The sequence below is a fragment of the Diadema setosum genome, chromosome 21 (assembly GCF_964275005.1).
Source record: "Diadema setosum chromosome 21, eeDiaSeto1, whole genome shotgun sequence".
Taxonomy (NCBI): Eukaryota; Metazoa; Echinodermata; class Echinoidea; order Diadematoida; family Diadematidae; genus Diadema; species Diadema setosum.
This window is the reverse complement of record NC_092705.1, coordinates 9,139,159-9,157,461: the sequence shown is the minus strand read 5'-3', so window position 1 is coordinate 9,157,461 and position 18,303 is coordinate 9,139,159. Positions and strand designations below refer to the sequence as shown.

The window sequence follows — 18,303 nt, the reverse complement described above, 5'->3', positions numbered from 1 at the left end:
TGTAATATCATAAACTCACACACACATGCACTAATGTACACTATTAAAGAAATATGTGTCATTCCTGGAAGCCAGGGCAAAATTTAAAGTCACAGTGATCCTTCAGTTGCATCTCAGTATAATATATATTGTTTTTATTTTCATAGCAAACCATATATTCAAACAAGTACAAATACTGTGTCACCTTATTTACAGCATAAATGTCCAGAAAATATAAATTTAAAAGAGAAATAAGTACAATAAAGAGTACATATGCATTTGATCCAAATTATTGGCAAGGAGGGAGAGAATTATGCTAGAAACACCGGCTTGCTGTTGTGCGTTCGCTGTGTTCACCTGCAATGCATGAATCAAAGATTTGCTAGTCACATATTATTTCACACACAATAATGATAAACATGATGTTTGGTAGATTGATCTTGTCTTCTTATCAAATGTGCATTCAAACTTAAATGTCTTTCAGCAAAACAAATCTAGATAGTTAATGTAGAGCGCATCTAAGTAAATTCATACTGCTAAGAAATATTTTTTAGGCGCAAACGGACAAGAGTCTCCAGCAGATCAGAGCGAAGTTGCACACACATTGCAGTCATTACCATTTTGAATTTTGGTTTGTTTCATATGGTGTCTATAGGATATTCAAGGCATAAACGTTAATCCACTATGCCTGTTTGCAATTATGCTTGTCTGGTGCAAATGTGTTGTATCTTTAACTGTATTCTGGATAGAATAAGAATAGGAATAATTATTAGCAAAATAATATATGATTACAACACCACTGCCTAGTGAAGCTGTACATGGGTACTAACTACTATATTGCAAATGTAAGATATGGCAGGACATTTTGGTAGAAAATGATGCACTATATTACATCAAATCACACTCGTCTACATTGGATATGCATGTACCTAGAAGCTATTTTAGAATGCTTCGATACACTAAACAATGATGGCAGCAATGAGTCACAAATTGATTGCAAACCATTTTGTGTGTCAATGTGCAGACGGGTGCATCTCATATTGTGTGTTTATGTGTGCATGGGCAGATGTGCGCATCTCCATGGGGGAAAAATCATTAGCAGAGAGAAGAAATAAAAGCCAACTCCATGTATTTCTTCTTTTCTGTAGTTACACTTGGCACACTTCTATGTAAATTCATGTACACACCTTCTTACAACCAAAATAATGTGTAAAGATTCATGAAAAACACTTAAACTTCTAATGAGCCATTAACTTAAAGTACACAGGTTCTCATTCAATGCATTTGTATTTTAACAAGGTTACTTTGTTCTGCTTCCTGCTCACACTACTTATTTTTCATTTACAACTGGATCGACAGCAATTTCTGAACATATTTTCATCACGGAATGCAGTACTATTTCAAGAATGATTACCAGCCTTCATCTATTACAGCAATGGATGATGATGTTGACTCTTATTTTGGCTGAAACGTTGATTCACACGAGTCCAAAATTACTGTCATAAATCATTATGAATCAAAGAAAACCTTAAACTTTTCATGATTTTCTGTTGTTCTGTGCTTTTTTCCTGCTGTTCCATGTTAAATAGACTCATTCCTCCTCCCTATGTTGTTTCAGGCACGATGGAATTCAAACAAATGCACTTTGCTGGCGACAAGACTTGATACAGTAATGTGTGGTTGGTGAAGCCGTCTTTCTACTCTTCTTTACATCATAACAGGAAATTATAGTTTGTATTACGGTACTGTAAAAGCCGTTATTTTGGCATAGATATTTTTGCAAATGAGGAGGTCACAGACATTTTCGTGAGATGTTGTTTTCACGACTTGACACCGAGGCTATTGTCAATGCACTTATGCCTGTCCATTCACTCCGCATTAAACCCTCATGAAGATAACAGCTTTTACAGTATCACTGACGGCTCTGACCAGCATCCACGTCTAATCAGCACTCGGATCGGCACTCCAGAAGAATGTCTGCATTTTGCATTGCTGCTGGAGTATTAGCTGATGCAGCCACGGTGCCATCAGGATGGCGTTGTGAGACCAAGATCCTCAACGGACAAGTTTTGAGTCCAGGTGTACAGCTTGTCTGCTTCATCCTCCCAGCCATCGCCATCGTCATCGTCCCCGACGTCGCCCCCCTGGTGAAAGTCAGAGGCGTTCCGTCCATCGTTGTGCCGGTGCGGACTGATGCTTGACGTGCGGCGGTTTTCGGCGTCACCGTGCCTGTCGGAGATCACAGTGTTTTGCGGGGCCAGCATGGATTCCTGGATAAACAACATTATGTCAAACCAAGTAATGGCACATGACTTGAGCATATCTTAATGCCTTTATGTAAAAGTGGATGATATCAAATAGAAAGATATTGTTGGACAAACCTCTCCACTGTCATCACTAACAATAATATTTTGAAGTGTCACAGGTAGTCATCAAGATATGACTTCTGAGTGTGATTTAAAACAGTACTTTTTCTGCAAATAAACTCAAGCAACATAAAAAGAAAGCACTTTCAATGCTAAACTTAATTATCAATAGCTCTTGGAATGTCTAATGACAGCATCAAGAAACTTTCTACCATGCCCAGGTTCGTAATTGCAGTGTATTTAATAGTCATGCTAATACCAGCAGGGCACTCTTTCTGATTTTATAAAGGTAATCAAATTTGGTTTGACAGAGGTAATAAGAGTGACCTGTGTGAGTTTCATTCACAGCACTTATATATTATTTTTATCTCTCAGTGTGTTTCATCAAATTGTGGAAGAAAATGTAGCAGTGTAACAGATAATAATAGCCTGCTCGTGACATTCCTACTTTGGCTGCAATTTCACACAGTAGCAATAGGAAATCATACTTTTCAATGTACCCTGTATGTTTCATGTCTATGCAAAGAGAGAGGGTACCTTACACAATCCATGATGGCAATTGCAGGACTAGACTACTGAAAAAACGGGGAGGGGAACCATTTATATTTCATGTCTATGCAAACATAGAGGGTACATTTACCTTACACAATCCTTGAGGGCAATTGCAGGAGTAGACTACTGAAAAAAAGGGGAGGGGAAACCTTTTTCCATTTTCAGAGCTGCTGAGTCTCCCTGATTTTGCAGGAGGCCCCCTGAAAACTTCAAAACTTCAATATCTCTTCATGTCCTGAGAAGATCAAATGAAAATCTTCCTGATGTGGGAACTATTTTGTTAAATAGGTGCGGTCACATGCTAAACTATGCACAGCTTCACTACCCGGTACAGTTGAACCTCTATTATCCGGCCTCCCTTTATCCGGATCTCTCTATTATCCGGACGCAATCTCGCCGTGATTTTTTTATCGTTTTTTAAAGAATTACGGGAGGAAAGGGGGATTCCCAACTCCTTGAGAACTCCTACACAAACACACATGAATTACATATACTTGATACATTTCTTAATAATTATTTAGGTAAATCATCCCAAGAATTTATAAAAGAAAATGATTTCAATCTTGCAAACACGAACATCTATTTTGGGGTCTGTTACTGAGTGTAACAATGAAAAGGTTGCGGTATACACATTACTACATGTGGTACTACAATGGGCTACATCAGTACATGTGTATGTATATGTACATGTATAAAGCATTGAGTCTCCCGTATCCGGCCAAATCCCTTATCCGGATGAGCCTCGGTCCCGACTTGTCCGGATACGAGAGGTTCAACTGTATTTTGCTTTGTGAAGTTTGGGCAGTGTGACCGCAAACTTCTTGAGAAGTTACCAGTAAAACTTCTTGCATACACTTGGGAAGTTTCTCACTTCTTGCAAAACTATGCAAAGTTTTGTGCAGTGTGACCATGTGCAGCTGAAACTTCAAAGAGTTTGTGAAGCATAATATATCCATTTGTGTTGTTTACACACATTGTGTATTCTTTTGTACGCTGCTGTGCGCTTGCAATTCATTTTTTTCCTAAGAGACACCGGAAGTACAAGCAGTTTCCTATCACTGAAACTGCACTTTATTTTGTCTTTAGCGTATCCGCGTGCTAAAACTTCTGGAAGTTATCAGGAAGCAAACTATGAGTAGTTTCGCATAATGTGACCGCAGCTCTTGAGATGTACATGTAACACTTGGGTACTTCCCTGATGCCACGCTAGAATCACTCTGGTTTTGATAAGGGAATGTTGGCAACTTTGCATTCAAAACACAATATTTAGAGCAAAACTCACATCCGTTGGGGACATGTACAGTTTTCTCATGCGCGATGCCCTCTGTCTGGCCTGCCTTGACCGCCTGGACGTAACCCCAGGGCTACTGGTCGGGGTGGCATGGGACGACGTGAGGGCACCAGGGGGAATGGATGGCAGGAACGGTGTCCTAAAATCGAAAACAGCGAAGGAAAAGTTTGCTTTATTGAATGGAAGGGACTTAATTGACATCGACATCAAAGCAAAATAACATATTTTACATTGTTTTTGTCATGAGAGAAAAATCAGTTGTGTGAATTGAGAGGTTACGTAAATCATGTACAGTATCACAAAGAAGCAATTCATAGCACTATCTAGTTTGTATTCAGAGGTCCACATACTAAGTAGATTTGGCAAGATTTACTAGGCCGGTTTTGGCTAGTCATGCCAACAAGACCACTTCAATTGTGTCATTAAAGTAAAAAGACACTAACACGTTCATTGCAACTGATTGACAAATTGCCCTACATCGACGTAAATAAGCACTGAATTGATCAGTGTTTTAGTAGTAGCCATGATAAAAAATCATGGGCTTACATACTCGAGCAGGATTCGAACCTACGACCTCCTGATCACCGTCGATTTACGTCGATGTAGGGCAATTTGTCAATCAGTTGCAATGAAAACATCTCGACGGAAGAATTTCATAAATTTGAATAACAAAGCAGTACCCGCTGCATGCTATAAGGATTAGAACCAACACTTGCTGTCGGGCGAAAGCTCGGTGGTCTAGTGGAGATGACGCCTGTTCGGTGATCAGGAGGTCGTAGGTTCGAATCCTGCTCGAGTATGTAAGCCCATGATTTTTTATCATGGCTACTACTAAAACACTGATCAATTCAGTGCTTATTTACGTCGATGTAGGGCAATTTGTCAATCAGTTGCAATGAAAACATCTCGACGGAAGAATTTCATAAATTTGAATAACACGTTCATGTTGACATAACAAATGATTTGTCACACATGCTAAAATGCTTGATGTGTCATTCAAATCAGAATAAACAGAAGAAAAATATGGTGCTCTAAAATCAAATATGTCTGTGTAAAACAGTGATATTGGTTGTAGACCTATCCACTATCCAACCCGGTAGAAAATCCACCATTTCTGCAGTGTCCCAAGTGCACACGTGTGTGCTAGGACACTGCAGTAATGGTGGATTTTGACGCCAGGTTAGACTGATTCTTCTCCGTATAGTATTAAAATTCAGACACCTTCTTGACCGAGCCAGTGTGTATATAGGCATGACTGGGTACTCGATCACAAGGAAAATTATATCACCTTAGTTTTGAGATGAGTTTGATGTGTTTCAGCTGCATCTCCTGCGTAATTGGACGTGCTGTGAGGACTGGGATCTCGGGCCGCAGGCGGTCCGACGGGGAGCCTCTACTCAGGTAGTCAATGATGTCGTATAGGATGGTGGTCCTTGGAAGAACTGGGAACGATTTATAGCACACATCAAAGAAAGTGACAAAATTACATGGAATATGAACGAATACAATAACAGAGACAGAACAAAAAGTATTTCATATTTGTACGAAAAATAATATATTTGTATTTAATATAAAGTTAGCTCTATATTCCAGTTAGCATATGAAAACGTATTTCTGCTTTCCTCTGACTACACATAATGTTCCTCTTCAAAATTTACCCATAATTGTGCAATTAATGATATCATCTTTGTGCATCAAAACCTAATGCTGCTCGCTAACTTCAACCTGTCGCAATTTGCCAAGGTAAGGCTGCAGGAGATATGAACTATAAATAGCCCTCTGTTATGCATACATCATATAATCATCCTTCACTTTGTTTCAACTCCTTTCTGTGTCTGAGCTAGTCATGACAAGAGTAATTAGAACATCCACTGAATGTGATTAATACCCCCAACAAAACCTGTGTGAGTTAGCTCATTCCATAATATTTTTGCATGTTTTTTGTTGAAAAAAAAACACCTATGAGGCTACTGCGTAGATGGCCATTCAAAAATAATTTCTCCATCAAAAAGGTATTTTCTACAATTAACTGTAATAATCATGGAAACATTTGGAGAAAACCTTTGTTGCCACAACAATCATCACCATCATTCTGATGAGATTTCACCATGAAATGACAAAATCCAGAATTTTCAAAGTTCACCCCTGATAAAAAGCAACAGAATGTGTTAAATAGACACTAAAATTACAAATGCAAATCTGCAGGCATAATCATACACATACCAGTACATAATTATATACTGTGCGCTGATTATGTACACTTTTGCTCAAATACATGTACCACTAATTCATGTCTTATTTTCATGGAAAAATGCAGAAATGAAATCAAACTGAAACTGAAATATAGGCATTTATGTATTGAGAGGTTTACAAGTAGATGACATGAAGAAAGGGGGGAAAATCAACAAAGAAGCACCAGAAACAACAGAACAAAGAGAGAGAATATGGCAGACGTATGAAATCTGAAGGGACAAAGGGTGTAGTACTTCAAATCTACCATCATTACCTTTCAAATAGTGGAAACATCGGTGATACTAAGAGCAAAACAATTATGCACTTATGAAATGCAACCAGCGCTTGCTAGAAATGTATTCTCGTTCATTTCATTACCATTTAAATCCAGTCTCCTCCAGAGGTTTTCCCTTCCTCCCATGTACGCTGGCATCTCATCAAGGTTGCTGAGATACTAGAGAAAGGGGAATATGGAGGAATGTGTGTTTGTAATTGAGAACTGCAAAGAGTGAGAAAACATTTGATGTAGCATTGAAAAAAACAACAACAACAACAACAACCAAACAATGTTCTATTGAGATTATCAATATTTCTTGGAGTCCATGTCTAACTGGCAGTTCAGTGTCCAGAGTTGTATTCAGAGATCGATTTCCAGATTTCTGCTTCATTGGAAAATTCTTCATGCTCCTATACTATAAAGATCAACACTGTAATTTCTCATGACAAATAGTATTTCCAGGCACATAACCACTTTAATATCAAATACAACAGCAATAACAAATATTGACCAATACATTCTCTCTTTTGACGAAAATAAACTATCAAATGTTTATATGAAATAATATAAATTATGGGAAGCACAAACTGATCCTATAACAGAGAACAGCTGATGTATTCTTTTTTATTGCTCCTGATTTTCAACCTATTTATTTACCAAACTTTTGTTTGTGTTTACATTTATTGTACTGCTTTGTTGGATATTTCCACACATCCTTTTTTTTTGGGGGGGGGGGGGGAGAGGGGGGAGGTAATACTTAAGTAAAACTACACTGCATTGTAATACAGTGGGACATTATTGTGAAGAAGTTGGCTACAGTGTATAACAAAAGCATCTTTAACAAAAACAAGGTGATTTTGCAGTTCTACAGTACATTGTAGCTCTTTATATTTCTTTGTGTTTGTACCCTACCACAATGAGAAACCTGATATTACAAGTTAATTGTCAGGATTGTTACAGCAAGGTTCTCAAGAATTATATTTGTCAGGAATATTCTACATTTGATAGTTTTATGAAACAACAACAACAAAACAATAACAAAAAATACCCCCCAAAAAAAAAAAAAATAAAAAAAAATACCCAGTCTTGATAACAAATGAAACAAACGCGAACAATGCCGATCGCTACCTGCATGTAGTCCTTCACCGTCGTTACATCCACTTCGTCAGTGATCTTATCCCTTTCGTACTGGCAGGTATCGGCGATCATCTGGTCATAGAACTTCCGGTTGCCCATCTCCTTACAGGCATCAGAGGCAGCCTGAAACAAAGGGGGTAGGACAAAATCTCTTCTGTGGTAGATGTCCATGCTTAATAGCTCAGCAGTTCTTGATTTCTAGAGGGCCGATTGAGTGAAAACGCTGGCTCATCATGAACATACATGGTGTCCCATACAGTGGTACTGAGGTACTTGTGATTACTTTCATTAGATTGCAAACTAGAAAAAAAATATAATAACTTTTGAATCTTGACTTTCTTCTACATGACTGGAATATGCCCTGAAATTCTTGCAATCCGTGATGTTCCATGAATATCATTTATCCCCTAACAACATTGGACCCATCTGGATTTGTCCTTTTCAGCTTTATAGTCACAGGTGCAGTGTGTAGTTTGAACAAAACAACTGTTTCTGCACACATTATCACATCCCTGTGTGTTGTTTATTCTTTCCATAGTCCCAACCACAATTCTAGGCAGGGAACACAAAAATAATCCACTGTCATCGATCACGAACTGCCGAGCAAACAGGCTGACAAGATCACCATGCTCATTGTAAGATCCTAGAGGTCAGGGGTCAATTTACCTCTGAGGCTGGCTTGATGACCTTCTTTCCACTGAGATACTTGAGGCCCCGCCCCTCTGTGTGTGTGTAGATCTTGAAGAGGATGACTGGGGGGAACTCTGAACCAGCAAACCTACATGAAGAAGAATTCAAGTTTTGTTTGATTTTATGTCATATACAAACAACCGCTTCATCTTTTATGAACATATAAAATAAATGTTATGTTACTGTCAACTCATGCATTCACAAAGATTTCTTGCATGACCAATTTTTCTGCAACCTCAACATGCGACTTGTACCAAACATTTACTGATTCATCATAATGAAAAAGTTCAAGAATCACAAAGGAAAATGAGTGAATGTTTGGAAACTTAAAACAGTAGATATTAATGTGATTATAACTACTGTATCAATTAGTCAGCATTTGATCTATTTCTCACACTCTTTGTATGGACCATGCACTATAATGGTGAATTGGGCAGCATAGTCCCACACATCAACATCAACATCAACGTCGGCAGGGTGGTGGCCATGCTTCATCTGACAAACACACCTGAATCGGACCCTTGCTTTCATGCTTTTGTCCTTAAGCAGCTCTGCCTCGGTTGGGCAAATCTTCCGCAGGATTTCAAAGGTCATGGAGTGCTCCTGCAGAAAAGACATAAAACATATTTGAGAGGCTTCTGGAGGTTAAGAATGCATAGAGCTTTGATATCAAAGATGCAATGAAATAGAGCTGCACAATATTCATTCTTTGAAAATATGAATGTCAAATCTTCCATGCCCACGAGACTCCGTGAACAAGAGGAATTCCTTCCAAACACTTGCTCTTGTAGAAACACTGTAGTTAACATGAGTGACAGCAATCAGCATTGTTTTAATTTTGCATTAATTTCAACAAATATGCCATTTTAAATGTTTAATGATATTATGATGCTAATGAAAACTGCGGCTGTATGTTAAGTTATCATACACACATTATCCTAGTCTCTTTCATTTGTCTCCAGGTTTAATCATGTTCTTTCCTCTGAAATGCCATACATCACTGATCAGTAAATGATAGAACACATACTGTGGAAAATGGAATGCAATTGTTTCGTGTGGGTTTTTTTTCCACCTCCCCCACCCCCTTCCCAATTCTCCAATTCAAGGGAAAGAAACTTACTGCAGCACAAATGGCATGCTTGAGAAGGCGGAACATCTGTTTGTCTCTGTATGCGCACCAGCTTCGCTCTATGGCTCTTGCTGCCAGGAGATGGGTCATTCTATGTAGAAAAACAAAACAAAACAAAACAAAACAAAATATTCCAATTGTGAATGGATGTTGGTTGATTGAAGACAATTTTACATTTTCAGAGAAAGAGAGAAAATAAGGTTAAACATACAAGTTCACACTTTAACGATGTTGATAAAAAAATAATTTAACAAGCAGTTTCAACTTTTTCCTTTTGATGTGTGTTAGTCTCGATAATGATACATTAAATTCAACTATACTAAGATACTATAACACAGCATGTATCTGCATTATCACAGGTTTTGTCACCACTCCATTCACTGTCATTCATTTCATCAGTGGATGCAGTGTGTGTAGTGACATCTCCTCCTCCATGAATTTGGTACACAGTAGAGACACATCCATATAATGAGAGGTGGCATATTTCATGTCTAGGCCCCACCTACAACGTGTATAATCATAATTATCACGACCAACAATGAACATTACATAGCGATGCACTTGAGATCAAAACAAGAATGGCCCAAGTAATGAATGCTCGCTGAAAATACAGATCTCAGGCTCTATTATAGGTCTACTTTCACTTACTGCTTGTCTCGCTGCTGGACAGGCTGCGCCTTCTTCCCATGCCGTCTGCCTTCTGCTGAACCCACAATGCTTCCGCTGTGCTGACTTGGCAGGGTGACATTGATGGTGGACCTGCTGGAACTTCGTGCAGCATCCATTCTGGAAAGCAATAATTTTTTAAGAGGAGAGTTGACAAACAAACCCACAATTTATACATACAACTGTAAATGTCTACATATAGGCCTACAGTTTGTACCTGCTTACGTTATGTTCTGGCTCCACAACAATGTAATATCTATGATAACTGCTCATCCATTATCATTATTATTATTATTTTTTTTTTTGGCTTTATTATTGAATGTTCATTCTTCAAAGCACGAATGGTTACGCTTGGGAAGGTTTGTTGACTGTGAAGTGATGTCTTTGATAGTTATCATGTCTTGTTACTTGCCCATGTATGACGATGTGATGTAATGCCAATTAACCTTTCTCTTGGGTCTAAAGTTCGTAGGCCGAGTTGACATATAGAAACAATTCAATTGGTTAAAGGACAAGTTCACCTTCATAGACATGTGAGTTGAGTGAATGCAGTAATATTAGTAGAACACATTGGTGAGAGTTTGAGCAAAATCGGACAATCCGTTAAAAAGTAATGAATTTTTGAAGTTTCTGCTCAGTCACGGCTGGATGAAGAGACTACTATAGCTTGTGATGTCACTTGAGTACAACGATATAAAAAAAGAATAAAGAAAATTCAACATATTTCCATTTTTCTCGCATAACAAAAGAACACTCGACTTCTCTCTTTCAGAAGGCAGGGGGAATTATATTACCCTTAACATACGTCAGTAGCAAGTCGAAGAAATGTGCACTTTATTCAAAAAGTAAAGTTTTGTGAAATTCTCTTCTTATCTTCCTTATATAGTTGTACGCATGTGACATCATACACTGTAGTAGTCTTCTCTTCCAGCAGTGACTGCGCAGATACTTACACCTGTAAAATATTTGTAACTTTTGAACAGATTGTCCAATTTTCCTCAAACTTTCACTGATGTGTTCTACTAATATTGCTGCATTCTCTCAATCCTTATGTAGATCTACGGATTATGAAGGTGGACTTGTCCTTTAATACTGACATTACTACAGAGCAGTGGTGGATCCAGGTGGGGGTGTGGGTGCACCCCCCCCCCCATCTTTGTTAAAACAAGAGGAATAAAAAGAAAAAATGGAGAGGGCGCATGCACCCCCCTTTTTAATTTTGCATTGTAAAGCAAGGCGTGCCCCGTGGGCCCCCCCCCCCCCTTTTACAGAATTCCTGGATCCGCCCCTGCAGAGAAAGAGAGAGAGAGATTAGTGGACGGTCAGAAAGAGAAAAACAGTGTGAAGTTAAGATGCTGGACTATCTTTTACACAGGTTAAAAAAAAGACTCGTTTTACTAGTCATTAACAATAACAGTGTCAGTGTTACCTTCTTATCTTGGTCTCGTGTGCTGCGCGTATGCGTTGTCTTGTGGTTTGAATCTCTGCTCTATCGCCTTTATTTTCACGTGTAATAGAGTCTAACGTTAGTGTCTCAATCGTGAGTGATATAAGAGCTCTACGCCATTAAAACCAAAACAACAACAACAACATCGAAGACGAGACCGACTGCACGTGCACCTCGTAGACCTAGATCCAGCTCTAGATACTACTAGTATTCAGGGTAAGTTTAAATTACACTCCCGTCTTCAGTCTCAGCCGGCAGCCGTCAGGGCAGGGCATGTTCACCAAAAAAGGTCCAAGGATTCCAGCATCCAGACCACCAGGCAGGATCAGCAGATCGCTCGTCTATCAAATGGCTAGCATTTAAACTCGTTTCCGTTGACTTCCGTTGTTACACTACTTACAGGATAACATTTTTCACGTCAGGATGAATCTATTTCTGTTACGGATAGGCGCCTACATCTGGATCTTGTCAGTTGTGTCGCACACGGACGAGGCAATTCCTGCGAGAGGTGTCGGTAACATCACACACAGCCGTAGTGTCGCGAGGAGTTACCGGTAGATGTCCCATCCGTGATCCCACGATAGAGCTGCTTAGATCACAGCGCTCTAGAATGATGTGGGTTGTTTATGTGCTGTCAATGGTGTCCACTGGTTGGCAAGCTTTGCGCTCGTTCAAGCAAATGTAGATTAAAAGAAAAAAATATGAGATTTTTTCTTTATTGTGCGTTATTCATTCGTCAAACATAATAATGAAAATAATTTCATAATTTAAAATGGTATATAATTTGGGATTTTTATTGAAATTACCTTAAATACATTGACAAATTAGCAATCATTTTATACTGCGCATGCTCCGATTATACATTCCTAGATTCGCAGAGCTTCTTTCGTTTCTGGGGACGCCCGTGAGCGCTTCTAAGGTAGAGATTTCTATCATATCTTCAGTTCAAATGATATTCGAATAAGATATCGGTACAGTTCGTTAATTCCTGTTATGCAGCCAGTTTTGGTGTGCACTCCTCTATCCAGTTAGAAAATCAAATGTGGGACAGAAGCTGTATTCGTTGTGAAATTTATATTGCTTGGTCCCATATATGTGTATATATGTAATGATGTGCTAGCAGACAGTGAAGTGCACTAGTTCAGGCTCAGCTCACAGTCAATTGCTCACTGACACTGTCACTGACATTGATGACACTGGGAATAATTGGGACTGGGTAGCGTTACTGAGCGATATATTAATATATTGTTCTCTTTCAAAGAAGTGCACATATACACATGTCATCATTTTTAAACCCTAGACTTGACCTCTTAGTCTTGTTTCTACGAGGACTTCTAGACCTAGGGCCTAGACTAAACTCCTACCCCCGGCCTAACTAACCTGTAGGCTGTAGTAGTGTTAGTGTTAGCCCGACCAGACGCTGTTACGTGTTAGTACGCTGAGCGAATACAGCGACTGGGCTGTGTATAGTTAACTCCTAACGTATGTTACCTGTAGACTTATTGCTAGACCAGCTAGAGTAAATATACCGTTTGCGGCAGTTTAAGCATTGTAAAGAGTTTTTCCAACTTGTAAACAAATCAGGCAAATTATTTTCAACCATTTCATATATCATAGACAAGATTATTCATTAACGCAATTGTTTTCATGACAGAAATTTACCACTGACCAACGCAGTTTTCATGATTTACCATGGCAAAACCCGGCACAATTTTCGCCGATAAGGGCGATATGCGACGTAGTATTTCTGCTTGCGGCACGATGTACAATCCCTATGCAATACGCGCGTGCTCCGCGATCTTTAGCTGAACGCCTTCACATGTCTCGCGAACATTGCGTAAGCGCCAATTCCCATTGCGAAAGCACGTGAAAATAGCGTGCGCACATGCATTGCCCGCAAACAAGATCGCACTTCTGGCGGTGTTGTTGATGTCTTTCTCGTGTTTTTCTCATTTTTTTCGATGGTAACATCCACTTTCTGAAAAAAAATGGCGGCCCACATCGGCTCGCGAAAATTCTATTTTACGTGAGGATATGTTTTCAAAATCCATGAACATCGAGAAAACGAAAAAAAAAATCCAGTTTCTTGGACCATTGTTTCTTAACTGTTATGTTAAGAAGTACCGGAAATTTCATTTTGGATGCGATATGTTGTCATTTAGGTGAGAAAATTTCACTTTCGTCAGAGATCGTGCCCATTTTATCGGTTGGTTTTTGTTGATTGCTAGTGTGTTAGTATATGTGTAGTGTGCATGTAACAGTGCAATGCTGTGTTTAGCTGTATATTACCGTGTATTTTGTACCTGCCGCGAACGGCTGCACGGCCGCTTACTGACGCAGTTACTCTAATTAATTTTATTAAATTGAAGTAAATTTGTTCATGATTTAATTTGGCTGACTTCCAGTTGTATGGCACAGAATTCAATCTTTAAAGCAATGTACATGATTCGGAAACCTTTTACTGTCTCTGTCAAACCATTACTGATGTCTTGGACATTTAGGCTTGTCATCACTTTCAAGTCCTCAAAATTATGGGTTCTCACATCAGTATTATCAGTATCACATCAAAATCAGTGGTGTTACAGTGATTCACTGGATTGTGCACGTTGTTGTGCCACGGTAGTGGGCAATAGAGACTAGAGTTGATTGTTTGATCTGAATGTAGTGAGCCCTTGGCCTATCTAGTGATAACAACAAGTTTTTCTGCTGTGTCATTAAAAAGATATAGTTTCATCTTTCCATTAGTGTATCTTGTTTTGGTGCTTGTAATATAGACCCTAGGCCTACACAATAGCACTCTACAGTAGCACAGAGCAGTGCAGTTAAGGTTTTTGTTTAACGTAAATCAAAAATGATTGTGATAGTTTGTACTTTGTGATGTGTTGGGTGTGTGTGCATCCCTTAAACAAGTGTTAACCTTTACTTGTATCCTCTTTCTTTCCTCCCAATTTTCTTTATTTCTTTTTCAATGTTATTTTCTTCTTGTCTGTTCTTCATTTCCTTCCATCTGTCTCTCCTGACATCTGCATTTTCTTTCTCTCCTCTCCTATCTTTTTCTTCTCACATCCTAATTATTAATAAGTATATTTTGTCTTCCCTTTTCAAAACTTCATTTTTTTCCTTCTCTATTCATCTCTTCTTTCCTTATATTTCAATCCATCTCTCTTTCTCTTTTCCTTTCTTTTTTAATCTATCTCTGATTTTTTTTTCTTTCCTCCTTTCTTTTGGAAACCATTTGTCTCTTCTTCCCTTCCTTCCTATAATGTTCTTTTCCTTTTAATTTTAGGGCTATTTTCTATCCTAATTTTTGTTTAATCTTTAATTTTTGTCTTTTTCGTGCTATATGTTTGTATTCATTTATTTTCTTTTTGCCCCTTTTCCTCTCCTTTCTCTTTAGCGCTTTCCCCATCTTTAAATTTTCTCTCCTCTTTGTCTCTCTTCTCTCACCCACCTCCCCACTTTTTCTCTTGAATTTCTAATCTTCCGAATATTATTATTCACTACTTTTCAAGATTGACGTAAAAACATTTTTCCCATTCTTATTTTATTCAAACACACACATAACACAGAACAACAACAAACTTCAATCAACTGCTTCATATTAAACAACCATTAACCACAAGACTTGGTACAAGCTGAGGGAAGGGGAAAAACAAGTACTAGCTGAAGTTCAAGTATAAGTTTTAAAGATACAGTAGAAAACTACACTTGTAGCTGTGCCCTCTATGGGATCGCTGCATTCAGATCAAACGATCAACCACATTGCACGCTGCTGTGAGAACATGTACCATTGATTTTGAGGATTTCAAGTTACGACAATCCCAGGGAGATTAAAAAAAAAAAAAAAAAAAAAAAGATTTTCAATATTATTTTCAATATTGCTTTGAACTACAAATTGAATTCAACATCATAAAACTGAAATTTAGGCATCTTGTGCGAAACTGCAGTAGTAGTAGTAGCAATAGTAATAGTAGTTGTAGTAGTAGTAGGCCAGGGCTCAGGGGAGTGAGAGTGCAAATGATTGGTTATCAAAGGTATCTATTACGCTGCTTATAGCTGAGGGCAAATGATATTTTATTATTTAACTGCCCTGTTCAACCAACATTGATACATGTACTACTGACAAGACATGCCTGGGCCATGCTGAGTAAAGAAAAAAAGATACCTTCCAATATTTTGGATTTCTCCTGTGTGCTTTTAATCTCTGCAGTTACATTATTGCTTCCACTCCCAGTGAAGCCATCGAACTGATGAGTACAACTTCAGACGACAGAGGAGCAGCTGGCGCAGTGACTATTCTCAGCTGTTGAAACACCTGATCGTGAATGGGAAGGGGAAACAAGCCATTATGAGACTCAAGACCTCCCTTCCAAAGGAACCAAAACATATCCTTGATCTGGTTTCATTATATAATACAAGTACAATATTGTAGTTAGATCTTGCAGTTTTCTCAAACTATTTATCATTACTGTTTCCAAGATTTGCAGACAGTGAAGAGCAACAATTTTTCCAAGTCAAGCTTCTTAAAGCCCTGAATGTGCTAGAGTGAAAGAAAGAATGATGGATGAAATGGATGAAAGCAAAATTTAACATTCATCTGCAGATGGCATTTATCACAAATATTTGACGTACATGCCAAATTTCAAGTTAATCTTCTGTGTAGGTTTTCAGTGAGAAATCATGGTACTCCTTGAAATTTCTTTGTAGAATTTCTCCTCTTGAATGTTCATTTTGGGGTTTGTTTAATTTTTGGAAAACCATGTTTTTTTTATATATTATATATACATATATACATATATATATATATATATATATATATATATATATATATATATATATATATATACATATATATATATATATATATATATATAGTAATCAGTGACTTCAGTTGTCAACCATGAAAGAACAACAATAATGATTAAAAAAAAAAGATTACATTTCCAGCAGTTTTGTTTACCAGTAAACACTTTATAGGCCCTTGACTGCATTGCACATTCAGAGCTTGTGAGCTGCGTAGCATGGACGACATCGGAGGAGCTGTACTCGTGCAGCGACGATCACCAGATCCTGCGCTGGAACCTCCTGTCCGATGAGACGAGCAGCCTGGCCAAGCTCCCCAACGACATCTATGCCACAGATATTCACTTCTTTCCCAGGGGCCTGGGAGGAAAGGGAAAACAGTCACAGTCCGACGTGTTTGTACTCACATCCACTGATGGTAGGTTTTATCTGAGTGTCTTCTTGTTTTATCTCCTTGCTTTTTAGGCATTTTTTAATTCCCCCAAGGTGGTTTATGTTATTGTGTCAACTCAATTCATCTTCAGTTTCTCTTTGTTAACATGACCGAATGATTTTCTATATTGCAAATATCCATGAGAAAAATGTTCAACCCGTTTTGATAAACATAGATGTTAATACATTTGGATTAACAGTAATTCTTGTGTTACTTTTTCCCCATTAAACTTTTTTTTTTCTGCAAAACGTGTACACTTTGTTATTACAAATGCTTTATGGAGTTAGAAACTGTGATGATCCAACTCTGCAGGACCCTATTATGTCAATAACAAGCTATGTTCAAAGCTCTCTACAAAGTGACTGTGAATAGTTCATTTCATGTAGACTGAAATCTGAGATGCTGATACGTTACTTTGTAAGCCAACTTTTCAACTGAACTAATTAGTGGAAAACACTATCAGTACATCCCTTTCTTATATTGAAGACTGATGCATGTAGACTCTCAACTTTTATGCTCTGGCAGTTACAAAGAGCTGTGCAAATGGCTGTCATGGCTGGGAAAAGATATGTGTATAATGCCACCAACATGTTGTTTTCAGTATTTTTACTATTATTATTACAGTTTTTAGTTCACTAAATTCCTACAAGGAATGGGGTGGTACAACTCATGTTTCCCTCTGGCACACATACAGCCTCAAATCTTTGTCAAAGTGGACAAGGCGTTGACCCTCTCACTATGATATGGAAACAGAAATGCTGAAGCAGGACTTCCCTCGTTCTCTTCCCCAACAGGAAAGTACCACCTCATCTCAAAATCCGGTCGTGTGGAGAAATCGGTCGACGCCCACCGAGGGGCGGTGCTGTCGGGGAGGTGGAGTTACGATGGCACTGCCATGGCGACAGCGGGAGAAGACGGACAGGTCAAAATCTGGTCTAGGAGTGGCATGCTTCGATCCACACTAGCACAGACAGGTCAATCTTGTTCATAAAAAGAATTTCATGGATTACATTTGATGATGATTTTGTCAATGATAGTTAGTAAGATTTATAATGAGGATCATTTTTCTTCTACACCCTTTTCCTCTGAGGTTAGTTGATACTCAGATTTTATCAATATGAACTTGTCATTTTATACCAATGTTACTGAGTTACCTATCAAGTGATATATTATATTCCATTTTTTTGTTCAGCTTCTTTTTTGTATAAAAACTATACTTAAGGTTTCAAGTGTGTTAAAGGTATTTCTAACACAAACTGTTCCAATGTGTTTCAAGATTTTTGAGCAAATGTGTTACATTG

The 18,303-nt window shown here is 38.3% G+C and overlaps 2 protein-coding genes across 2 annotated transcripts; one reads left to right on the top strand and one right to left on the bottom strand.

The window, feature by feature from the left end:
- Positions 1–12,312, bottom strand: LOC140244203 (uncharacterized protein CXorf58-like). Its single transcript, XM_072323834.1, has 10 exons — positions 11,749–12,312; positions 10,302–10,439; positions 9,645–9,744; positions 9,033–9,127; positions 8,501–8,612; positions 7,826–7,957; positions 6,799–6,874; positions 5,477–5,630; positions 4,180–4,327; positions 1–2,249 (listed from the first exon to the last, which is right to left on the bottom strand). Exons 2-10 carry the CDS (start codon positions 10,436–10,438, stop codon positions 2,007–2,009), a joined length of 1,197 nt encoding a protein of 398 aa, XP_072179935.1. The 5' UTR covers position 10,439; positions 11,749–12,312; the 3' UTR covers positions 1–2,006.
- Positions 12,190–17,993, top strand: LOC140244901 (intraflagellar transport protein 80 homolog). Its single transcript, XM_072324509.1, has 3 exons — positions 12,190–12,280; positions 16,769–16,987; positions 17,797–17,993. The coding sequence occupies exons 1-3, from the start codon at positions 12,190–12,192 to the stop codon at positions 17,991–17,993; spliced, it is 507 nt and encodes a 168-aa protein (XP_072180610.1).
- Positions 17,994–18,303: the final 310 nt, after the last annotated feature.

What these genes read in the sequence shown, in the direction of transcription:
- LOC140244901 (XM_072324509.1), top strand. Translation starts at nt 12,190, where the DNA reads ATGAATCTATTTCTGTTACGGATAGGCGCCTACATCTGGATCTTGTCA. An exon ending in AATTCCTGCGAGAGGTGTCG is followed by an intron (nt 12,281 to 16,768) that starts GTAACATCACAC and finishes TTGCACATTCAG; the next exon opens with AGCTTGTGAGCTGCGTAGCA. An exon ending in TGTACTCACATCCACTGATG is followed by an intron (nt 16,988 to 17,796) that starts GTAGGTTTTATC and finishes CTTCCCCAACAG; the next exon opens with GAAAGTACCACCTCATCTCA.
- LOC140244203 (XM_072323834.1), bottom strand. Translation starts at nt 10,438, where the DNA reads ATGGATGCTGCACGAAGTTCCAGCAGGTCCACCATCAATGTCACCCTG. An exon ending in AGCATGCCATTTGTGCTGCA is followed by an intron (nt 9,128 to 9,644) that starts GTAAGTTTCTTT and finishes TCTTTTCTGCAG; the next exon opens with GAGCACTCCATGACCTTTGA. An exon ending in GAGGAGACTGGATTTAAATG is followed by an intron (nt 5,631 to 6,798) that starts GTAATGAAATGA and finishes AATCGTTCCCAG; the next exon opens with TTCTTCCAAGGACCACCATC.